The sequence below is a fragment of the Marmota flaviventris genome, chromosome 13 (genome assembly GCF_047511675.1).
Source record: "Marmota flaviventris isolate mMarFla1 chromosome 13, mMarFla1.hap1, whole genome shotgun sequence".
Classification (NCBI taxonomy): Eukaryota; Metazoa; Chordata; class Mammalia; order Rodentia; family Sciuridae; genus Marmota; species Marmota flaviventris.
Window position 1 is genome coordinate 39,696,935 of NC_092510.1, and position 26,566 is coordinate 39,723,500.

The 26,566-nt window shown below is 39.2% G+C and overlaps 1 protein-coding gene across 2 annotated transcripts in view; it reads right to left on the reverse strand.

The window, feature by feature from the left end:
- Positions 1-26,566, reverse strand: part of Glis3 (GLIS family zinc finger 3) — a 419,818-nt gene that overhangs the window by 54,255 nt on the left and 338,997 nt on the right. For both annotated transcript variants that reach the window (XM_071600430.1, XM_027943102.2), the window contains exon 6: positions 5,152-5,296. In XM_071600430.1, coding sequence (XP_071456531.1) covers positions 5,152-5,296 — 145 coding nt within the window. The remainder of the gene's footprint in view (positions 1-5,151; positions 5,297-26,566) is intronic.

Consider the following 26,566-nt stretch of genomic DNA (forward strand, 5'->3'; position numbering starts at 1 on the left):
AGAGTAGATCCAATCTTCCCTTCTCATGTCCCATTTAAGTGCTGGCAAAATAATATTAAGTGAGGAAAAGAAGAAATAATAGTTTAAAGATAACCAGTACTTTTCCCAATGGGAATAAAACTGCAATTGCCCAGCCTTGCTACTTTCCGCTCTTCTTAAATGAAGTATGCAATTGTTTTTGCTCACCCATAAAAATATTTTTGCAGCAAAAACTTCTGCATATTTTGAAACTGAGTTATTCAGCTTAATCTTGCATGAAAACTAACATGAATACAAGGAGATAAGTAGATATGGAAAACACCAAATTAAACAGCTTGCAAACATATAAAAACATTAATATTAGCTTCATACATGCAAATGTGCCCTGTGCTGGCTGGTAATTGACATTCGAATTTTCTTTAGTTGAGTGGTTTTAGGATCTCACTCTTAATGTATGAGCAACACCATTTTAAACATTGGCACAAGATGTAAAGCATAATATCCATCTATAGGCTTCTGTAGTGAGCAACAGAAAAATATACTACAGAGTAATTCTTTTTCTAACTACCCCCAACCAAAATTCAGATTGTGTTTTTGCTAGAAGTCAAATTTCCGTATTTTATAATCCAGAGCAATGGTTTCAAAGTGTGGCCTCTAGACTAGCAGCAGGCAGTGTCACCTGGGAACTTGTTAGAAACATCTGGCAGAAATGCAAATACTTGGGATACAGATTTGTACAATCAGAAACTCTGGGAGTGAGGTCCAGAAAACTGCATTCTCCCAAGGCTTCTAAGTGATTTGGTGCCTGTTGAAGGACTGGCTGAGGACTATGGAAGGCTAAATCTATAGGTTAAAGTTCTCAGTGCCCGTGACAGGAAATATGAGGCTTGCTCCATCCCTCACTGTTTCTCCAATCCAACTTAGTGGGTAAACTGCAGATGCAAGAGATGCTCCAAAACAATGAAAGACTGTGACAGCTGCTCAAGGCATCATCTGAAGAGACACTACAAAGATGTTATTGTCAGATGTTTCTCTGAATTCCCTTTGTATTGTGAGTCTCCACTTCCTTCTGTCCACTGCCAGTTCCAAAGTGGTTCTGTTGCTTTTTCACCTTTGTGAATTCTAAGCATAGCAACATTTTTGAAGATAATGCAAGTAATAACTGTGCATTTTTATAGTGCTCTGTCCTTTTAAAGACTTTTATGCAGATCATGTTGTTTTATCTTCACAACTCTCCTATAAAGGTTAACCTACTGGGAAATGTGGATGTCGATTTAGAAACCTCTAATAAAGTCCCCAAATTAACAACCACTTTTAGAGAACAGACTATATGAGGCAGTTTTATGGAAAATTATTTCTAACACAACTTTGCAAGCTATCCAAAGACAGTAATTGAAGAATGTCGAAAATGTATTAAACACATGCAACAAAATTATATTAAAGTGAAACACTGTTTCATAAAGTATGTTTAATCCTATGTAAATTTAACACAGTGCTATTTATTACAAAAACTGATGCTATTGTAAGAGAAGAGCCCTTATTCACAGTAACAAGGGAGGAAGGAAGGGAATGACTTCAAAAATTCCTGCTCTAAAAAGAAGTCTTTATTTTCCTTCCATATTTCCACATGAGATCTGAGCAAAACCTCTATTTATTTTCCTGAGAAACATAAAGTTACATTCAAATTTTTGGGAATTCAACAGGACTTGTAAAATCTAAACATAAGCATTATTTATAACCCAAAAAAGGGGTATCAATAAAATTCCTTCGTTCTTGTAGATTTCTCTTGTTTCAGCTGATTAGCTCCTTACTTGCTAGGCAGTTTCTGTGGGACTCAAGCATCTCAACTACAATGGCCTTTATGAAGTCCTCAGGGCTCATGTCATATACCAAGGTCATGTCTTACTGAATCCATAGGGCAGCATTGGTTTGTAGGAAGGCATAATTTTATGATCACTCATGGGGCAGATGATCTTCCATACAGTATTCTTTGTTGGTGAGTGGACTTATTAGTAAGACTCAGCACTGGTCCGGGCTCTGCCTGATGTTGTACACTTACCAAAGTTATATTTACCTGCTTCATTGGCAAATCACAGGAGCTCACCATAAGATGTACACATCACCAGGCCTTCAAAACAGCATTTATATCACAATCTACTGGCTATGAAAGAGTCTATCCCAGATCATCAGATAAATCACCTGAATTTACAGAGGCTGGCCTGGGGCATTATCTATCTGGGGTCCAGAACTTCTGAACAAAAGGGCAGAAAATATAAGTGAGCCAGCCGTGAGGCTTGTTCATCAGTGCCCCGGCCTTCCTGTTAGATCATAACACTGCTCTCAGGTTAGCTCAGGAGCAGGCCTCGGGAGCCCTGGGATTTTTCAGAATAGTGGAAAAGTAAACACCTCAATTTAAAATCATCCTCGGCGTGGCCTCAAGTTATATCTGGTTCCTTTAACCTGGGACACTATTTTCTTCTACAGAAATGAAAGTCTTTTCAGGCAATCCATTCCAATCAAACTTTGTGTTATCACCCTGAAAAGTTTGTTTCAATAAGAGAAGCCAACACTTCAGGAGATGTGTGTGATTTCTATGTATCTGAACTGCTATTTGTCCTGCTCATCCTAATGCTGTGCAAACTTTCCCTTTCCTGGAACCTTGTAAAGCAAGGTATACTAGCCATTAAAAACATCCATGTCAAAACAGGACATCTTCAGACTATGAATCTTCAATCATAGTGGCTTAAGACAGATCCTGGCGTTCAATGCCATATTTAACTATGCTCATCCATACTCAATAGGTTTCCACTGAAATATTTTTGTGATGAATCAAATTCCTAGCAATTAAAGGTTAATTAAAGACAATCATTAAACAAATATTGTCTTAATTTTGTATAATAGAATGTAAAGGGAATAACTCCAAGTACTCTTGCCATTTAGCCAAGTCTTAATCTTTGTCAAATTGCCTTAACACTTTACATTTTACATTTAACTAATTGATGAACAGTTTCCTGTTGCACCTTTGTCATTTTTCATGATTTGGCTTTTTCCATAGATCTTTCATGTAGGTTTGCAGCTGATGTGCATATGCATTCCTCACCAGTGCATTTCTAGAACTTTCAAAGCTTACAATTTTTGTTTTGTACATTTTCTTTTCACCTGTTTCTGCCTCTGGGTTTGTTGCCTATTTGTCAAAACAAAAAAAACATAATCAATTAGAAAAAAATTCGGAAGCCAAGAAAGTAAAATAGGACCTGATGGAATTAGAAATAAAGAAGCAGAGAGGATAAATTTTCAGTTATAAGCTACTAGTGAAGTAAAACTCTAGGAACAAAGTTGAGTAAGATGGCCACCTGCCTGTTTCAAGTATTCTCAAAGTCACAGAAAATACCAGTCAACCTGAAGATGCTCCATTGATAACTGTGGCAACCTCTTCACCCATCATGGCAACTTATCTGCCACAGCTAGAGTCTCGAAGCCAAGAGCTCAAGTTCTTTTTGAGGACCAAGTAATTCCAAAACTTTAAAGACACTACCAGAAATACAAAAACATACACTGAGTCAAATATGATGGTTCTGAAAATGAACCACACGCCATATGCTCCACACAACAAAGGCACTAATGTTTTTCCAGATGCATATATCATGGCTTCCAAAACCATTTCCAAGAGGCTTAAATGCAAGAAGAATGGCCCATCTCTGGTAGCTATTTATATTGGATGTTGGTCCATTTTTTCAGTCACTTCTGATTAGCTTTGACCTGAAATGTTGGGTTGCAGATCTTTAGAAAGGTAGATTTTTGGATTGAAGAAGTAGAGGAATGCTTTATAGGTTGTTTTTAACCTGATTATTAATTTAATGGGCTGAAATAAATGTTCAAATATCAACTATTTGGCAAATACAAATAAAAGCTAATCATACTCTTTCATGTGTGTATCTAATATAAAATATTAATATGTATGTGTTGGTTACACTGTGCAATGGCATATTTGATATGAGTATATGCACACCTTTAAGATTTGGTCAGGCCTTCAAAGCTTATCTCTTCTCCCTGGGTCTCAAAAAGCAGAGCCTCTATTGTCTCCAAGAGTAAGTATTGAAAGCACATGTTAATGGTCCATGACACTGGAGCATCATCAAGGAGGTTTTGGTGACTGATGCTCTTGAAGCGGTTGCTTAATGTCCCTCTCCCCTGCATTTGGATCATATGAGAACTGTCAAATTTAAAAAGCTATACAAGCACGCCTTTCTTCTTTTCTACTGTAATGCACCAGTAAATTCTTCATTCTTTATGGTTTATTAGTACTTTTCAAAAGGAAAGAACAGACTGCTGCCAAACCTGGCTATGGAATCAGATGGGGGTGGGAGTGGGCTTTGTAATTCATAGAAAATAGAAATTCCCATTGTCTGGAATGTGGTGTCGGTGAGACTTTGTTTTCATAATCACAGCACACAGTAAGAAGTTTCCATATGTAAAGAGAGTAATTATGTTTGCACAAGTACATCACCATTTTAGAGATGCACAAAAAGACAGGCTGAGAAAGTAAAAGAAAAACAACTTCTTTGTTGCATATGAATCCTTTCTTATTTTTCACTATATACATGCAATTTTCCACATATAGAGTCACCTATTATTCAAACCTAAGCAGAAGAAAGGTAGTCTGGGATTATCATCCCCTTCTCCTTCCACTCCCCCAGTTGTTGGCAGACCTAAATTAGTGAATATTCTTATAAGTTGGTTTACTGATGTGAACAGTTTTTTAGACCTTTAAAAGGAGCTTCCTTTTAAAATGCAAAGATGACAATCACTGTTTCATTAAGAAGTCCACATGCAGCCTGTTACCTGCTTAAGGGAAAACATTTCCTTTGAGTCTAAATCAAGCTAGTAAATTTAAGACACCTGGGAGTGTTGGGTGCACTGAACTTTTGGCAGAAGTCCCGAACTAAAAGAGCTAATGCATTATTTTGCTTTGTTTCTTTGTAAGAAAAAAACAGTCTGCTGCCAAACCCAGCTCAGGAATTACATGGGGAGGGGAGAAATTTGCAGCCCATTGATAAAGCCCAATACAGATAATATTAGAAGAATTTTCCCTCCTATGAGCATTCCCTTTAGCCATAGTGAAATGCCCGAAGAGAAGGGTGTTGTGGTTAGTTCTGCCTTGGTTGTTCTTACCCGGATAGAGGTCAGGCCCAGGCCCGGGAGAGCATCCCACGTTGCCATCAGCAGCAGTGTCTCTTGGAGAAGTGGCTGGCTGCAAGGGCTGCACAGTGAGGCAATCTGAGAGCAGGTCTGGATGGAGCTCAGTGCTGGACCGAAGCTGAGAGAAGGAGAAAACAAGAGAGATGGAGAAAGAAAGCTGATCCTTGGAATACTTGCCTGGCAAGTTCTCATGCCCTAAGGTTCAATGCAATTCAGTCCACAAATATTTATCAAGCAGCCACTATGGGGAAGGCACGAGCTTTACACAGTGTCAATAAAAGGGCTGGTTTGCCAATACTAATAACACCTGGCAGGTGCTCCAGGAAAGACGTGGCTAGAGGCAAGCAGAGCTGACTTCAGTCCTCAATATTTCCACTTCTGGGAACCCAACTTCCTATTGTATTTCCATTTATTTGTGCTGTATCTTATCAGAACTTGTAGTGATAACAAAAACAAACTCAAGTAGGTTTACCCCATATTGAAAAGTGCTTTTAAAATAGAGAGATACTGTCATGGAATATCTGGAGATAATGAAGAAATATCCATTGAGATTTGACTTCTGCAGATTTTACAGGAAAGGAAAGTACTCAAGTTAAACTTTAAAATATTATGGAGCATGATTAAAAGAAAAACTGATATCATTAACAGCAACAAAACCCAGTTAGAAGTTACATTATAACAACATGGATTTGAAGTTAATCACATGTAAGAAAATTAATAATTCTTTTCTTATATTTTTATTTATTTTTTATTTTATGTGGTGCTGAGGATCAAACCCAGTGCCTCACTCATGCAAGGCAAGCACTGTACCTCTGAGCCACAACCCCAGCCCAAATAATTCTTCATACATTAAAGAGTCACATGAAAAACCAAACCATAAAAATGTTGAAGTATAGGAAAAACTTTTATGAGTAAAAAATTTTTAAATGTAATTTGAATGGGAAAGGTTATAATGGAAGATTTAGTGACATAAAAATATTAACCTGCTTGTCCAAAAACATAATACTTGTGAGGCGTGGTGGCACACATCTGTAATTCCAGTGACTTGGGAGGCTAAGACAGAAGGACTGCAAGTTTGAGACCATCCTCAACAACTTAGTGAGGCCCTAAGTAACTTAGCAAGACCCTGTCTCTAAATAAAAAATAAAAGGACTAGGAATGTGGCCTCTGGGTTCAATCCCTGGTACCAAAAAAGGAAAACAGGAAAAAAAACCTTAAGAATGCTCTATAAAGTATTTGTTACCAATATTGCAAATGGTTATCATCTTTGGTAATTTTTTTAAGTTCAAATTGACTTTATAAAGACAACACTGAGGGGTTGGGGTTGTGGCTCAGGGGTAGAGTGCTCACCTAGCATGTGTGAGGTGCTGGGTTCGATCCTCAGCACGAAGTAAAAATAAATTTAAAAAAATAAAGGTATTTAAAAAAAAGACAATACTGAATCTTTAGATACAGGGCTGGGAGATACTTATTCATATTTGACAGATATGCACTAAGCATCCCATACTTTGGGAGATGACAGGAATACTTAGTGCCTTTAAGGAACGTATGTTCTTTATGCAGAAGCAGATGATGTACAAATACAGTATACACAACATCAGACAAGGGCAAATGCTATGAAGAAGCATAATGTAGAGAAAGCAGATGGCAAGTAAGGATGAGGGATGGTGAGTTTAGACAGGGGACCAGGGAAAGCCTCTTGAAGATGGCATTGGTTAAAAGCTTTGAAAGAAGTGAGGGAACAAGTCCTGTAGCCAGGGCGGGGATGAGCATGCCTCCCAGCTGTGTGCTTGGACAATCCCCAGGCAGTAAGGCCTATGCAGAATAAGTCTGGGGACTGAGAGAAGCAAGATGACACAGGGACTGGAAAGGGACCACAGGGAGAGGTTACGTAAAGTCTTGACATCAACAGAAAATGCTTGAAAAGAGAAATGAATAATAAGGAACATTGAAATGTTCAGCATATTTGCAAAGCAGTTCAAAGTTAAAACTTTTTTTATTTATCAAATTATCAAAAACTTTAAAAAGGAAATGGTGGTAGTGAAGTTACAGGGAGAGGCATTCTTAAATATTGTTGGCGGGGGCGTTTATATAAACTTTCTAGATGGCCTCAGGGAATACTTTTTCAAGACCCATAATAGAAATAAATTGATTCTAGAATCTCTAATTACATATAGCAATGCCAAATTAGGAAATGCTATTTAAAAGTCTACAATTAGAGCATATAAATACTCTTACATCTATTTGATGCATTTTGTACCTATTAAAGTGATGTTCACAAAGATAAAAGGAAAACACAAAGTGCTATGCACAAAATGTTAATGATTACATAAAAACACAAAGATAAATACAGAAAGAAATGTAATCCTATATTAAAACTGATATTTGTTCTTAGCCACAATGTTATGAATTTATTGCCTCTGCTTCCCCCCACCCCCATGCTTTCCCTCTGCTTTCAACTCTATATTCCAATGACATGCTAGAGCTGGCATGTATCAACTGAAGAATGCCAACTGTGTACATCTTTCCCAAAATTTCCCTGCAGTAACATCATATTGATAGCTTGAAATTGTTCACAATGAAAATATTTACATCATAGAAATTGGCAATTGCTACAAACTGGGACTTTTTTTTATTGGACCTGGTTAATAAAAATTATCAGAACATGTTGCTGATGACTATGAACTGTAATCTGATCAGAAAGAAAAAGATATACAGCTATGGTTTGGATGTGGTTTCTTTCAAAGGTTCATGTGTTAGAAGCTTGGTCCCCAGTGTGGCAATGGGACCATTAAGAGATGGGGTCTGGAGGGAGTTCGTTAAGTCACTGAAGGTGTTGCTTTCAGAGAGAATTAAGGTAGTTCTCCTGGGACCTTGAGTTAGTTGTTATAAGACAACATGCCTAACCCCAGAATCTCTCTGGCTTTCTGTCTCATCACATGATCTTTCCTCCTAGTACGTTATTCCCATCATGACATCATCCACCAGGTGATGAACCACAGGGCCCTTGCCAGTCATGCTGTTTTGGACTTTCAGCCTCCAAAATCATGAGCTAAATAAGTCTCTTTTATTACAAAGAACCTAGTCTCAGGTATTTTATTATAGCAATGGAAAATGGACACAAACACAAACTGATATTTAGAAAGCAATATTTCTTGGATCTTAAAAAATTCCATGAAGAGACAAACATATGTCCAGGTCTTAGTTCAAGAATATGAAAATGGCATAGTGACCCTAAGTACAAGGAAGGCACATTTAACACATGTAGCAAATGAGACAATTATAATTTTCTCAGTTTTGGCACATTGAACTCTCTGACCACGACTGTCTGAGTTAATGTCTACCACTCTCCAGGGCCTTTGGAAGGTATGTTTGTTATTTCGGTACTAACCTAACACATGCCACTTAAGAAAAAATAGAAAAAAAAAAAAATCAAGGCTTAGCATGAGTTCTGGTGGTCACATTTAATTTATCTTCCTCATCATTAAAATGTGATCTGGGGTCCACATGTTCTACTAAGGGCAGACATGAACCCTTCTCTGCTTTCTATTACCAGCCACTCTAGGGTTTTATAGTTATCAGTACCAATGAGGTCTTTCCAAGGAATTTCACGGCCATGGTTAATCCTGGCGTCAAAGGCAGGCAATTCTTCCTTAGCTTCAACAAGTATTCACATTTTCCAAGAGTGTGATTCCATATGACTTTGTGGTGAGAGTTAATTTGGTTTTCTCTGGGATTAGACATGGTTCTAGAAAGTGCTTCTTAAATTGAACAAGCCTTGAGGACTTTATGCAGAATTTCCCAAAGAGGGCCATATGCACAGATATGATATGTAAGTTTAGTATTCCTCCAAGAATACTGGACCAGAAAAGAGGCTTCCAGATAATTTTAGGGTCTTAAATATTATTTAGTCTAGGAATTATAAAATGGGTGAGGCAAGAGGCATATAGACAAAATTTCTTAGAAGAAAAGTTATTTATTTGGAATAAACTAGTTACATAAAACAATTTACACAACTATTTACACAAAACAATCCCATATTGTATTTTTCAATATCTTCTTAGCTGCTAGGGATACATGAAGACTACTGAGGGCAATTTTTCAATGGCACAATGGGTCTCTAATTATAGTTCTGGCATGAACTACAGAATCACTGTGGAGCATTTCCAAGTTCCCTGGTGGTAATGATACCATTGGTCTGCAGATCACACTTTTAGAACGATTGGTCTCCAGAGACCTTGCACCTAATAGAAGAAAATTTAGGCCTAACTCTCCATCATGTCGGCATAGGAACTGACTTCCTCAACAAGACTCCTAAAGCACAAATAGCAAAATCAAGAATGAATAAATGGGATAGACTCAAACCAAAAAACTTCTTCATAGCAAAGGAAACAATCAAGAACATGAAGAGAGTGCCTACAGAATGGGAGAAAATCTTTGCCACCGACATCTCAGAGCATTAATCTCCAGGATACATAAAGAACTCAAAAACTTAACACCAAAAAAACCCCACAAATAACCCAATCAATAAATGGGCAAAGGAACTGAATAGCCACTTCTCAGAAGAAATACGAATGACCAACAAATATATGAAAAAAAGTTCAACATCTCTAGCAATTACAGAAATGCAAATTAAAACTACACTGATATTCTATCTCACTCCAGTCAGAACGGCAATTATCAAGAATACAAGTAACAATAAATGTTGGTGAGGATGTGGGGGAAAGGGTTCACTCATACACTGCTGGTGGGAATGCAAATTGGTGCAACCACTCTGGAAAAGAATATAGATATTTCTCAGTAAAATTGAAATGGAACCACCATTTGATGCAGTTATCCCACTCCTCAGTATATATACCCAAAGGTTTTAAAATCAACATACTGTAGTGACAGAGCTACATCAATGTTTATAGCAACTAAAGTCACAACAGCTAAGCTATGAAACCAATCTAGGTGCCCTTCATCAAATGAATGAATAAAGAAAATGGTATACACACACACACACACACACACACACACATATATACACACACACATACACAATGAAATATTAATGTCATAAAAAAGAAATTATGGCCTTTTTGCCAGTAAATGGATGTAACTGGAGAATCTCATGCTAAATAAACTAAGCCAATCCCCCCAAACCAAAAGCTGGATGTTCTCTCTGATATGCAGATGCTAACACACAATAAGTGGGGAGTGGAGAATAGAAATTCATTGGATTAGACAAAGGGGAATGAAGGCAAGGAAGGGAAAGGGGAATAAAAAAAGTAGAATGAATCAGACATAACTTTCCTGTGTTCATATGAATACACCACTAGTGAAATTCAACATCATGTGCAACCACAAGAATGGAAAGTTATACTCCATGTGAGTATAATATGTCAAAATATACTCTAAGAATCTATGGAGAGGAGAGCTAAGATTTTTATGTTATGGAAAGAGGAAGTGAATTGTGGAAACAGGATGAGTAAAATATAATATTCTTTAATTTAGGACTGCAATCTTATCATCTTATCTTCTCTGATTAGTTGTGGTTAATAGAAATCTTTCTGAAGCACACATTTCAACCTCTAATTAGTAGGTTTTAGGAGAGGCAGCTGAGAGGAGAAGATAAGGACAAATGATATGGAAGATTGCAAGTCACTGAATTTGCAGATACTAGGAAAGGAAGTTCAAATCCATATGTGGCGAATGTGTCTTGATTTGTATCTTGCCATCAAAAAATATTTTGGTAATATTGTGAGAAGACTCTTTTGGACATTTACACTTTAAAAATTTGGTGTTATTTCCTGAGGAAAGAAACTATTTATTCTGAAGTCATATGTACCAACTGATTAATCATAAAAGATGCTTAAATTTCCAGTATATGCATCTGACTGTCTCTCTTCAAAAATCATAATAATACGGTTATATGAAGTTCATTTCTTAGAAATAATTTGGGGAGTATTTTTTTTCAGAATTAAATTTGTTATGCAATAATATCACAATGAACCACAATGTATAATTACAATACTTGTAAAAACATAAAAAAGAATTTAAAAAACCCAACTAGAATGTACGTTTTTCCACAAAGATAAAAAGGGTTCAAATTTTCAATCTAGTTTAGCTCTTAGAAGAAAGCAAAGAACTTGCCCTTTACTGAGCCTTCACTGCTCTTGGCAGAAAGAAGAGGAATTTGAACTCACTTTTTTTTTTCTTTTTTGGGTGATCAGTTCATCTCTTTGGAGGGGTTGCTGTGTTGCACAGACCTCATGAATGGTGCCCTTGGAATTGCTCCACTCAACTGCCCTAACGCCACCCTCTGGGCTCCAGAGCAGCACCACCCTCCTTTAGCCTTCCTGCTCATTCACTGAACCACATATGCCAGGCCTTGTTCTATGCATTTGTAATACAACAACAATCAAAAAAGACAAATTCCTTTTGAGGAGTTCACATTCTAGAGAAGGGAGATAATAAACAGTGAACTAAATAAACTGTCTAGCAGGTGCTAAGTGCTCTGGAAGGAAAGAAAGAAGTGCAGATGGACTTGGGAGCTGTGGTGGCAACTGCAGCCTTGAGATCTTTGCGCAAAGGTTGAAGGAGCTGGGGAATGTTAGCTAAGTTGGTAAGGAGAGAAGAGAGTTACAGAAGGAGGGACTGCAAGGAGGCCATGGCTGGAGTCGGGTGTGAGGTCAGACAGCTCTAGGCAATGAGGTCCGAGGGAGGCTTGGGGGCTGAGCCAGGCCATGCATTAACCCTCAGTAAGAGCTTTGGCTGTCATCCTAGTGCAGTAGGGAAACCTTGTAGCATCTCCACCACCTGCTCCTAGAGACTCTCTCATTTATCCACTGGGACGTAGGCACTTTCCTTCTTTGAGGGCAGCTGTGATGGCCAGGTTTACTTCTCATCTCCATGAGGCTTTAGAAGACTTGTCTTATCACACACAAACCTAGATGTTGCTGAGAAGGAGTTGGGGTTAATGTCCACACCCAGTTGACTTTATGGAAACTTGGTAAGCCTCATCCAATCAGTGAAAGACGTTAAGGGAGCAGAAAATCACAAAAGTTTCACTGAAAAAAGAAGAAATTGTCTCTGGACTAGAAAAGAAGAAATGTTGTCTCTGGTCTTCACCATCAGCTCCTGCCCAAGTGTCCATTTTGCAGTCCTCTCCTATAGACTTGTCACTTGCCTGGTCCTACAGTCACATAAGCCAATTTCTTTAAATTCAACTCCTCCCCGCTCTCGACAGACACGGGCACACATAACACATAATAGACATGTTGGACTGGCTGTTTTTTCTTTGGAGAACCCTGACTGAAACAGATACTGTTACAATACAGTGTAAAATCACCACCATAGGATGATTTATTTCAGGTTGGGAAGGAAAGAACATCGTGCAGACGAATCCCACAGAAAAGAGCTGGAGGTGAACAGTCAATGGGACACACTTTTAAAGACTGCACTGCAATTCAAGGGGTGTACACAGAATCCCTGCAACGTACTTGATGCTGTGCACCTCGCCACAGCTCTAGGAGGTATGTGTTACTGTGAACTTCATTTTGGGGATGAGAAGCTAGAATCACACAGCTGGTGTCTGTCAGGCTTGCGTCCTGGTGTGTCTGAATCTAGTCTGATAACTTCCTCCTGTCCCCCACCACATGGCACAGACTCACACTTCCCCTTTCTCTATGACTCTCAGTTTTTAGCCAGGAGCCTATCATTCAGATCTTGATCAAGAAGGAGTAAGGACAAAGGGTCCCCAGGTTCTCTGGAATAGTCCCTAGCATATCTTGTCATTGCTGTGTGAATTCTGATGCCATGCCCCTTAGGGAAAGGGGCTTCTTCTGTTGGATTGAAGATGGAAGTAACAAAACAGAATGGACCACTACTTTTGGTTTTCCTTGTCCACTGCCCTGCAGGTTTGTCACCTGGTTTGATCCTGGCTCAGCAGCAAGGTATATGCAGTTGAAAAAATAAAGCAAGTGCTCCTGCAGCTTACCTTCTGCAATCTGAGTACATCTGCAGGGTTTCCAGAGCACCATCTTTGTTTGCTTGGTGACGGTGGAGCCTGGGATGGTGGCACTCTCATGGTGACTTTTTGATCCTGACACAAGATGTTCTTGACCAAGAGATGTCCCTGACCCTAACAGAAGAAACCTCCCTATGTCTTCCTCTAGATTCTGACTGCCTAGCCCTCTCTTGGCTCTTCTTCTTCCCACTCCCTTCCCTGGTAGATGTTTTCTTTTGTCCTCTGTCTCCAGAGAGCTCAGCCAGACTTTGTGGGGACAACAAACAAACCTACATGCTTTTTCCATGCCACCTTAGGTGTGGAGGTCAGGGGCAGCCTCTGTGGGGAAAGGACATTGTGAGCTGAGAACTGAATGAAGCGAGGGAGCCAGATATGTAGCTACAGAAGTTCATGCAAAAGGAAGTCACTGATGGATTCCAAAAATAGCTGATGGAGAGGAGCACGCAAGGAACAGTAGGAGGTGGGATGTAGGGTTAGAGAAATGTTGGGGGTGTCACACTAGGTAAGGCTTTCAGGCACATGAAGGCTTAGCAGTCAATATTCTCTAATGGCAAGTCAGCAGAGGTGAGCAGGAAAGCGAGTGGTTTGTCTTACATTGTAAAAGGACTGGTGTTTCAGTGTGGAAAACAGGCAAGAGAGTCCAGGGAGGGGTTGTTACAACTCCCTAGATCAAAGATGCTGATGCTTATAATTGGAAATGCAGAGAAGTGGTCAGTTTCTGTTTTGAAGGTGGAGTTGAATGCAGTCAGGAATATGAAAGAAAGATAAGAATCAAAGATGCGCTCCAAGTTCTGGCTCAGGGAGTAGCAGAGAACAGAGACGGCACAGAATGGAGGTAAATCTTGCACCCTGAGTAGAGAGAACCTAAAAGCACCTGCACATGAGCAGGGGTGGAGGGATCCAGGAAGCAAAATGGGGCAGGGCACTAAGAGCAACTCCTCCTGGTGCTCTTCCTTCCCTGGTCCATCCTGGGATTCCATGTGGACTCTCCTACAATAGAGTTTATCATGCCATGCTCAAGAAAACATCCTCATGGATTGTTTAGCACACCAGACTCCACAGAGTAAGACATTAGCATCCTCCATACTGTGACCACACCATATCAGAAGGATGGATATTTCCTTTAGGTCTCATAAGAGCCTGTCTTACTTTCTGCAAACAGCCTATATGGTCACTCCTCCTGCCACGAATGGCCTCTCTCCTCTCAGTATAAGACCCAGTTTGTATCTTGTCTCCTGTATGAAGCCTCCCTGAACAGGCCAGTCCACTTTGGGCCTCATAGGGGACAGGGAGAGGTGCAGAGTCTGCTGTTCACATTCCTGTGACTGGAAAAGTTAAATGAGGGCTTTATTTCTTGGTGTGAGTTGAGTCTGCACAATTGTGTGAAACCATCCACAAGAACCTGGCTGACCACCTGCCTTGACCTTTTCAACCCAGCAGTGCTCAACAGTGTGGTCTTAGCATGAGCATCATGGTGAGTTACTCAGTCACTAACTGCTGACCAGTTCAATATGAATGAGCTGTAATCTTTTATCTAAAGGAAATAACAGTATTTAATGGTGTGTGATATACCTAAAATAAATAATGTGTCATCTCTTCACTTTCTCTCCTAATGGAGAATTTTCAAAGAGAGCAAGTTTTTCAGAGATGCAGGAGAGAGGAAGTGCAGTGCAGAGATTGCTGATACCCTCCCCAGGTCCCCTCTAATCTCTGTGATTAGCAATGTACCACCCCTCCCTCAGCCTTGGTAAACTCATTCCACAGAATTTGTGTACTTTTTAACCAAAACTGGTGCCTGTCCTCTATCCTTCCCCAACATCAGTGACTTTGGAGTGCTCCTTTGCCTTGAAGTGGGACAAACTCTGAGATCTAAGTTATGTCTCAGAGTGGTATGGAGCTGAGGTAGAGACCACATATTACCACATATTACCCTTCCCTGCTCCTCTCTGTGGAGCACTTCCTTAATAAATCATGTGCATGTACATGAATTGTTGGCTCATAGTCAACTTCTGGGGCACCCAACTTAGTAGAGATTCCTAACTCAATGTGGTTTGGGTTAGGGCTGCCCACAGCCTATCAGGAGCACTTAAAATGATACATGATACATCTTTTCTTCTAGACTGGCTCAGCCCACACACCAGGGTGTGTTAGTCAGCTTCCTGTTACTATAACAAAATACCTGAAGCAATTAACTTATAAAGAGTAAAGATTACTTTTGGTTCATGGTATGGAGGTTCCAGTCCAAGACTGAGTGACCACATTGTTTGGGTTCTCTGGCGAGGGTGACACATCATAAGAGGAGGACATAGCAGAAAAAAAAAAAACAAAAAACTACTCATCTCAGCAGTTAGGATACAGAGAAGAAGAGGCTGGGACCAGGTTACCACAATCTCCTTTTAGGGTACCCTCAGGGCCTAAGGACCACCCACAAGGCTCTACCTTTTAAAGGTTCACCACTTCCCAACAGTGCCAGCCTGGGGACCAAGCCTTTAACACATGGACCTTTGGGGGACACTCATCTAAACCACAGCAGTATGGTAACCAGATTTTTAATGAAAGTGATTCTGGATCATCATGGGCAATACTCAAAGCATAATTATGGAGATTAAATTAAAAACAAAACCCTGATTTATAAGAACAAAGAGCAGCATGCACAGGGGCTTCAGATATCCCTGAGTCCAAACCTCAGGTATACTCTCCCTGACAGCAACCCCAGTTGGTAGCTCTTCAGGATCTGCCCCTCAATATCCTAAAGTAAAGGGCAACTTCTTCTCTTTGGCAGTGAGTGTCCCTTTCAGACCATTCCATCCAATTGTCAAAACATTTTTGTATAGTGTACCCTTGTCAAGCTCTCAGCAACTATTAAGACAGCCTGTACCCTGCCACTCAAGCCTATCATCAGATTCATGGACATACTACGAAGACAGGAGACAGCTCTGAGTCTCGGAAACCAAACTGTGAATCTTTGGGTGTTAATGATCCTGATCTTCAAGGAACCATTTTAGGGTTTAATTTCCTGGCCTATCCAGGTGCAAGTAAACAAATTGGCTTTTAGCTTCTGTACAATCTCCCATTATTAAATATTTATTCCAAATGATAGTTTTTTCAACCCCAATAATGAAATCACCCATCAAAGCTTGACAAGGTTTCTGCATATGGAAATTTGAGCTGCTTCCCTTACAATGCAGGGATTTTTTCCTAGTATATAAAAACAAGGCACCATCAATTGTGATTTGTATTTGTTTTTTTTAAAAAAATTCAAGATTATTCTGTTAATGTTTATAATCCCTCGAAACAAGAGACAGAAATTCTACTCCTGTCATTTTCTCATTTCAGATATGATTGAATAATTGTCCAAGATTAAGTGAGTCAAGTGGAAATAATTAGGAAAGGGAAAAAGGCCCAGAGTCTTCAATTTTCAGTTCCATTACATTTTATTCCAGGAGCAAAGACATTCTGTTAGTCTGGAGCAAGACATATTTCCAAAGAAAATGAGGAACAATCAAAGGCCTTTTGTTTCTCTCTCTCCAATGAGCACAGTCCATCTGGGCCAGGCATGTTTTTGCATCACCTTGTAGGGACTCCTTTGTTCTCCAGAAATCAAATGTCACCAAAATATGCTTCTAAAGAAACTCGGCCAGAAGGATAGAGAAGTAAGATTTTTTTTTTCCTCCCAGAGGGTTAAGGTTTATTACTAGAACATTCTTATCAAGTGTTCTCTGTGACACTTCGAGCAATGTGGATCTCAGGGAATTAACTCATTGCCAAAAGGCTTAAAAATAATTACAATGAATTAACCTATTATATTAATTACAATTAATTTTCAGTTGAATCTAAGAATTCCATCTCTAGGGGATTCCTTCGCACTGACATTTATGAAGTGGCTTTGGCATATCATAGGTAATTAATCTCCAACAATCTGCTATCAGATTTGTTTCCTTTGGGAATGACCCATTTGCAAAGAGGAAAAGAAATCAGAATGAAGATTTAGGAAAAATGGCACTGGAAGAAATCTCTTTCGGAACATAAGCATCCAATTGAGTACCCTGAGCTTTTATAGAGAAGATAGCTATTGGGTTAGCAGTGATTCTACAGGCGAAAGATCTTATCCACGGTTGATTAATGAACATACCAATATATTTGACTGGGTACACATGCCAAGGAATATCTCAGTAAGATACATGAAAATCATTTATTATAGATATGACAAAATGAATGGTTATGTAGTAAAAAATGATGATCAGTGGGGACTCTCCACAGAAGTGTGGTATTTCAGAGTAAAGAGGAACTAGAGTCCAATGATCCTACCCACCAATCCTACATGCCAATTGAAATTTCCACAGTGGAAAAAAATTTCCACACCTGTTAACTGGTAGTCACTGGCTATATGTGACCAATGAATACTTGAAAAGAGGCTAGAGCAAATGAGGAACTGAATTTTTAATTTTATTTAAATTAAACTAAATTTAATCTAAATTTATAGTACTGAATTCCATAGCACTACTGCCTACCATGATGTCAGTTCAGCCTTGGTCTAAATCCTTTTCATGAGAGACAAGTTGCTTCCTTACCATTCAGTACCCTCCCTTGCTAAACAAGTCTAGTCATTAGAAAGTTCTCTCCCCTAAAAGGAAGCTGCAGTAAGATTGTCAGTTCTCCCTTAGCAGGGTTTTTCCAGGCTCATCGTTGTCAGTTTTTAACTAAAAATTAAAGGAAGTTTAAGTAGGAAAAGTTGGGACCTTTAACAAACCATGGTTTAACTACTTCAAGACCCTGGGAAGGTGAATTCACTTTTCAGAATACAGTTGCCTTTCTGTAAAATGAGGACAGTACCATAGCTCTCTTGGTTGTTTTAAGAACTACACGAGGTAAGACACAGAAAGAACTCAACACTATGCTTGGCACACAATAGTGCTTAGTAAAACACCAGTCTCTGTTCCTCTACATAGCATATTATTCTACTCACCACTCCAATTACTCTGTGTAATTGATATCCAAATACTAATAGAGTGAACAAGGTGTCACACAAAGAGAAGACACAAGAGGACAAACATATTCTTTGTTCTAGATTTTCTAAACTTCTCTTTTTGTATTTCATCTATTAATAGATCCTAAAATGTCAATAGCCTTTTAAAATCCATCTTATACTCTTCATTCATTTAGTATATAGTTATTGAGCCCTTACCTATGCCCCCAAACTATGCTAGGTCTAAGAGATAAAGTAATACATAAGAAACTGGAGGGGGCTGGGGTTGTGACACAGCAGTAGAGTGCTTGCCTAGCATGTGAGAGGCCCTGGGTTCGATCCTCAGCACCACCTTAAAATAAAGGTATCGTGTCCAACTATAACTAAAAAATAAATATTAAAAAAAGAAAAGAAAAGAAATTGGATTTCTCTGCCCATCTGGCACTTATAAGTAAATTCCTTAGATCTTATTTTCATATGTGATGTTCTTTATTTCTGATGGCTCTTTATATTGAAAAGCTAACTTTCTAAAGCTCCACTGCTGTTTGCTGATACCAAAGAGCAGCAACAGGACAAAAAAAGGATGGGGACAATAGGTCCAATAGACCCAATTCAAATTTCAGCTCTGCTACCTACTAGTGAGGACTTTGGCAAAAGATTTCAGAATTTCCTTAGCAGGGAGGTGATTACACTAAATTTGTAGGATTGTTACCAGGAAACATAGGTGACCCAAGGATGATTGCCAGTGTTGTAAATGACTATAATTATTATTATTTTTAATTAAGTGTGAAGCTGCATGGTTGTTAAAAGTGACACCTGTGTTAGCAACATTGGGTTCTTGCGTATCCTCAGAACCAGAGCTGGCAACAAACAATGTTCTAATCAAGACGTGAGCACAGCTTTGCAGGATGAACATGACCCTGGAACTATTCTATCTCAAAGAATATAGCTAGTGTTCACTCTCTTGGAAGAGACAAAGATATTTTAGAAATAGCAAAACATTTTCAGAACACTCTGGGGGTGCTAATACTTTATCCAGATGTCCCCTTTACCAAAATCTGTACTACTATCTAGCTATCATCCTGGACAGAGCTGGGGAGTTGAGGTTCAAAGAGATGTTGAAATCAGAAAGGCATGCAGCTTTTATTTTTATTTTTGTATTGTTACATTTGTAAAAACACCATTTTCCTCCTAAGTCAATATTTTTCTAAAACTGACACCAAAAGTCTTCCTTTTTTATTTTCTGACTGGAAAATGAAACAAAAATTGACACAAAAGTGAGCTTCATGGTCAAAGTCGGGCTTCCTCTAGAGATACATCTCAAAAGCAGAGCACTAAACCAAAGGGCAGATTCAATATATATATATACGAATGGGGAATTATTAATAGGGAATTTGTCACTTGTCATTGCAGTTTCTTCCTTCAGCCTTTGGGCCCTGGTTGGGGGGAAGTGAAGACTCAAGGCAAGACGAAGGGTTTACTTCTATCATAGCTTCACTAACTCCTTTGACACTGGCTTGTTGCACTAATATGACCATGCACATTCCATTTCATCCATTCAAGTGTAGCATTTTTCTTTCTATTCAAGTATTCTCCAGGTTTAATTAAAGCAGTCAGCTATCTGGTAATTACTTCCCCTGTCCATCTTACCAGCTCCGCATTGTCTTCCCCTGAAATGATTTCTGACTACAGCCTCTGCCTATGCTACAGCTTAGGAGGTGTGGGGAGGGACTAACTACAGAAACTGGAAGATTTCATTTTTATTCTTCCTTTCATGTAATTAAAATGGATTGACTAAAAAAGATTTAGGGCCGATTTTAATGTGCATGAATGTTTGGACAATTTTTAAAATGCCTATTTCTAACAGTTGAAGGCTGTCACTTCACTGGAGAGTGCTTGCTTTTTTTGCTATCCCACCCATCCCACACTTAGCAGTTTAATTTTCCTTAAGTACATCATTGACGATATCACCCCCTCCAAATCAAAAAGTCCCTTAATCACTCTGCCCAAAACATTACCTGTTAACCCAAACTTTAGCAAGCTGCCTCTCCCCTGCTCATGTACCCTCACATTCCATGGCTCTGGTAACACAGAGCCAAGATGCTCTTTCTGTTGGTTCTTATTCATGCCTCATTCTGTACTTTCAGCCACAAACTTCCTGCTGGTCCCCTTTAGTCATGCTCTACACATCTACAACATATTCCATATTCTTCAAGCCCAATCAATGCCATTTTCCCCTTGAAGTTTTCTCAGACCTTCCCCAAATCATTTCTTCCTTTTTTTACATTAAAATAGCAATTCCTTTTCATTTTTGTGATGGCACTTTTGGTTTTCTATAATAGTTACTTATAAACTCTCTCTCTATTTCTCTCTCACTCTGTTGTTACTTATAAGTAATATGTATGTATGTATGTAAATCACAGAAGACATAAAAGATCTTTCTAAACAGATGCTCCTGGCTGATGGATCATGCAACCTAAAATAGTGTTGTTGTTTTTTTCACACAAAAGGGATCCTATAAGTGTTTGAGGAATATGTGAACAAATCAATGAATGAATAACAAATGAATCAATAACTGCCAAGGATTCATTTATCTATGCGCATTCTTTAGGGCAGACCTCAAAGACAGAGGGAATAATGTCTTCCACGCAGTAAGAGGAGAAGAATAGGGTGAGGCAGTTCAAGCATGCGTAAATTATCAGTTAAGAATAAAACAGGAAATAGCCTAGTGAAAAATCTAAATAGAAGTTAAAGGAAAAAAAAAAACCCTATACACTTGGGAAGTTTATTTACTTTTAATACTCAGTCCCCATTCATGCCAAATATCACTGGTTAATACTATTCCCACTTATATACTGTCTCTTGGTGTACAAATGAACAATCCTTCCAATAGGAAATGCTAATTCATTACATTTATACATGTGCGACATATCTCTCATTCATCTGGGAAGGCTGGGAACACATCCAATTTTTACCTTGCTTTTAAAGATTCAATGTCTAGTGTATATTTGATAAGTAGAACACAGGAATTTCAAGCTAAGTGGGCTCCAAACTATGCATGCTGTCTTCCTTTTTGACAACCTACACAGCCAAGATGAGAGCTTCCATCTTCTGAATCCTGTTTGGATAAGTGACCAGACACAGCCCTGGTTGCCCTGGCTACTGTGCCACACTCAGCCTTTAATACTGCTCCAGAAAATTTGTTCTTCTGAGATAATACTGAAGATAAGAACTTGCCCATAGTGTTATTTTTGTGAATGGATAGAAGTGTTTTACTGATGGTCTCCCCTCTTGTCTGAGAACTGTATATCTTAGATAGACGTATGAATCCTATGGCCTTTCAATGCTTTGGTGAAATGAAGTTCCTTGGTTACCAGAAGGAGGAGCAATGCAGAAAAGTGCCTTAGGCAAAGCCAAGACAGGGGCTAACTCCCCTAGGGCCTCCCTGTAGTCTGTGTAGCCTCTGTCACAGCAGTCTTCATGTTTAGAACCCACTATTGCTTTGGGGATGTTAACATCACTTTATTTTTCTTCATCTACCCCCTGTAATTAACCTAGTCCCTTTCCAATAATTGAATGCATAACTAAAAAAATAACCCCACCCTAGAAATCCAGGCTAGAAAGCCAAATATCCACTGATAGTGTAGGAAGGATGATGAGGGGTTAGAGGGCCCACTCTTGGTACAACTGTGTCATCTCAGAAGCCTTGTCTTAGACCACATCAGCCTTGCTAGTTTAGCAGAATGGAGAAAAACAAAACCAGGTGAAGGTTAGAGAGCAGAAACAGGTGTCAGCAGCCTTGTATGTTATTCCTGAATTTGAAGAACACGATGCTTTTTCTTCCCCAGATGTCCTGCCACTTGCAGGTCTCAGCATATATACTTTTGTTCTCAGGGTCTACAAGGAACTCCAAACTCAGCGGTCTGCTCTGTCTAACTCCACTCTCAAATGCTCCAGGCCTCATGTTGCTTGTCTGTCATAATTATCAGCACCCTCTTGGGAAGACGCTATTATTGGAAGTAATTTCACATTCTGACACGGCAGGAAGCTAGTAGAAGTTGTAACTACTTCAGATCTCTGCAAAGAGCCCTGTGTGCTGGAAACTTTCAGTCCACTAAAAATGAATTTATCAAAGAAATACTCTTCTATATATGCTGAGGAAAGGCAAAGTGCCATAAAAAGACATGTCTCTCTTTCTTCCCCAACAATCCTCCAAAGTAGAACTAGGGAAGACTGAGGTGCTGTCGAGTCAGACCATCAACATTTCAAGTCACCGTGGAGGACGTATTTTTTTCTTAAATTTGATTTTAAAGAGAGAAAATCAGGTATTTTTAAAATCAGAAATTAACAAGTAAAACACATCTCCTAGTCCAGGTAGAAAATAATCTTAGAAACAAAAGTAGTGACACTAAGAAATAACAATCTGTCCTTTTGAGAATCCCATTTTATTATCCACAGGAACTCAAGTCTGGAGATTTTAGCAGAAACTCATGTCTGTTGATAACAGAAGACACATGCCTTTGTACAACTCCCATCGTAATCAAACATCAAGGAAAGGTAGAATGTGAAATATAGGCCACTTAATTTTTCCCTAGTACCATGAAGATCAAAAGAATATCTCTATTCTACCAAGGAGACACCCCCAGCTTCTGCCTTCCCACTGGGGGAACCAAGTCACGTCCTTGGTTTCTCATGTCATTACCATAGCTGAAATGATGTAACAATAACAGCAAACAGGGGTGTCCCTCTGCGCCAACTCTAATCAGTTTCAAAGTATGTTTTGTTGGTTCTCATTGACGCCACTCAAAGGAACTGGTCACTCGTGGTCTCAAAAGTTTTACAACAAATTGTGTGATTAAATTCCTTAAACACGTCTGTCCATTACTAATCCTCTTTTGCCAACATCCCTTTCAGAGAAAAATTGCAGCGCTGCATGGTGCCTGATTTATATTTCATTTTGAGAACAGGAAGTAAAGGGATTAAAGTTAAGGATTAAAACACTTACTCTTTACTGCATTTTTTTTCTTGTCCCAAATGGCTTCCTGGTTGCCATGGCTACTGTTCACTGGTCCTTAGCCCTGAATGCAAGTCTCTTTGCATTATTAAAATATTTTAAATGAGACTTCATAGAAAAACAATAGGGAAAGTAGCTTTAAGTTCAATTGCTCTTGAAAGAAGCAGCTAGAATTTTCTAAAAAATTGTTTCTCTTTTTCCCTTCATTAGTAACTTCAAGAGTGAATCTTGAACTAAAGGACAGTATAGGAATAATCTAAAGATGAACAATGCAAAATCGGAATTATTCAGTAGGGGCACAAAGAGAGAACTGAGATAGTAAGTTGGTCTTTAGCTTAGAAACCAGTGTTTGTAGGAAGATTAAGGGTCCCTGGGAATTTCTCAAATGTTGTAACACCACATAACATTTAAAAGGCAAAAATGCACGTAAATGCAGTGTTGCAATTCCAAACTGGAAATACCAGGCAGGAAATGAAAATCTGAGGTTTTCACCACCACAAAGTTAACTTAACCATATCAATGTAAATATCACTGCTTTGTATCCAAGTTGCTGGTGTTCCCGGTGGCAGCAACCCCTAAGAGTGTGGCCAAAGAGGCAATACCTGTGAAAAGCACATGCTGTCAAGACCGACAACATCTCCAGTGAGCAGGGGACATGGTTGGGGATGAGTCAGGTGTCCAGGAAAACAGGTGACATTGGCAAGTGAACAACTACACTGCACTTGACTTGTTCTTTTAAAAACACTCTACTAACACCCACTTTAGACTATCCTTCCTATATTCCTTTAAAAAGTCAAGGAAAACTGAGGAGACTGCAATTGGGTTTTAAAAATGCAGTTTTACTTTCTATTTTAGCTCCATTGTACTTTCTAGTCTTAAAGCCCAATAGCAGGAGAAGCTTTCATATAAATTGTGAAGTGACTTCTAAAACATTTCTCCATGCTACCCCCTGCCCCATGCTCTCTACTGCTTAGTCCTTCTCTGCCTGGTCATGCAGTGGTTTCAAGTTATTCCTTTAGTCCACAGGGACCCACTGAAATGACCTCATCATGGTCTATGTATGCACATTATTTCTCACTTCTTCCAATCCCATACTGCTATTTAAATCACCATTCCTGTATCAACCCCCACAGGATGAAGAGAGTGGCTTCTTAAAAACTGGTAATTAAAGCCATATTGATACATTAATGGGAGTACAGGGAACATTACATTGCTTTTGCCATATTAAAAAAAAAAAATAAAGTTACACAAGGATCTTCTGGGGATAATCCCATAACCAGAGAGAATGACTATGATGGTGGCAACTTCATGCATTTTTGTAAAAAATCAGTTGTCTGTAATTTTGGTGTGTGTGTGGAGGGGTGAGGAACTCCCAAATCAAACCACGAGATACAACCCATGGCAAGACCATAGAAGCTAAAACAAATGTGCATCTCTCAAGTTTGTATATATCTTATGAGCAGAGGCACTAACTGCCTTTCTGGACCATCTTTCCTAAGACGTTTATATACTGAATAGCTTGGGAATAAAACAGGACAGTGCCACCCTCCTGATCAAAGGCAGTCATGCTATGTTCACTATGAAAGATTCCCTAAGCTCTGAATTCCCTTCTTGTAACACAACCCACGGAATGTGCCTGGTCTTCTTCATGTTACTTTGTGGGAACTGGGATTTAAAAAACTAACCCATGAAAATGATACTTTGGCTCCTACTATTGCTGTGTGATAAACTGTGTGTCTCTGACCTGGGAAGCTCATGTCTTCTGCTAGCATCCATGAAACGGCAGCAGGCTAACTTGTTAGCTTACCCAAGGGTAAAATCTCAAGACTCCTTCTTTCCTGCCACCTATAGGACCATCTCTGAAATGTGAATAGTACTAGGAAATACAATTTTGTGGGGGACTCTGTTCTATATAATCAATTTGAGTACTGTCCCACCAATCAGCATGTCAGTACCACTCCAGAGGTCCAATCTCAAGTGATTTAGCTAAAGAAAAGCCACAGTGGCCATAAGGAGTGATCTGCCCACCAGATCATCCTCTTGGAATAGCCCCAGGATGAGCCCATAGATAAGCTTGACAGGATACTTGGCAAGGGAAATAGGTTGAAGAGTACCCTGAAGGAAAGAAATGGGGGCTGGCTCCCATGTGGGTCCCAGTCTAGGATCAGGGTGTCCTACCTGAGTGGTACTGCTGGCCCAGCCACCAAGGAGGAGGCTTAGAGAGTTTTGAGAAAGCACAGAGGCTCTGCCACCATCTTTTATAGAAGGCCATGAAAGAACGCCTGACAAGTTACAAATCTGCATATGTTGGGATATCAGACAGCCCTGGTGAGGATGATAATGCGAAACCAAGGAGTAATGCATGGCATTAGGAAAGCTCAGCTTGGGGACCCTTCCGCTCTCTGAGTATGCTTTGTAAAGTCATTTATCTTCTCTGAACCTTAGACCTTCCATTTCCAGAAAGAGATAAAATAGTATCAGGATGCCCCAACTGGATGATACCACCAGGAAGGAGCTAAGAGAATTTTTAAGGAGGGAGCTCAAAACCAGGAGGCTCCTTGTAGAGCTGCTTTGAAAATCAAAGGGGTAAACAGGCATGAAAATGCTCAGTGAACAGTGCTACACAGGTATTTGATGATTACTATTGTAGTTCTTCCGATTTCTTTTATTATTTCATAAGAGAATAAAAAATGCTTAATTGCACTAGGGCCATTGTGTTGTTATGTGTCTTACATAACCATTCACCCATTTTTGCTTTCACTGATGATCCTGAGTTTGTGAACGTTTTTGCTGAGTTGAGGTCTCTGATCAATTTCTATGCTAATTTGTGAGGGAGAGAAGGATCATGATTGGGGTAGAGATGGGAGGTGGGAAAAATACTATGAAACATTAAATCCCTCTTGCTCATTTATGTTATAATTTAGGGTCCTTCATACGTCTTGAGGGGTTTTTTTTTTTTTGACTGAAAATTGGGAGATTTGTTCTTGACATATTCTTGAACATAAAATAAAAAGATCTTTAGATACAACAGTAGAGAGGGGAGTGGACTACCCTTGATTGCTATTTTGGGTACAAAAAAAGGAAAACTGATTTCTGTTATTTGTGTCTGTACAGATGAGGAAATGCCAATGATATCTTTTGCACTATCATTTCAGAATACAACTTCTATCCAAAGTCCACAGTGGTAAACACTACTCAAATTCCTACAGCCAGTGCTGTGTGCTAAGCTAGCTGAAAGCACCACTCTGTGCAGAGCTTCTTATCTGTCATTCTCTGTAATGCTCTACCTGGAATACCTTTTCAGAGCCCAGTAATGTCCTGCAGACACAGGTGAAAAAGACTACTCACGGCAGTGATTTATACTTTCTATCATCAAAACTTAGTGGTCTTAGTTCAC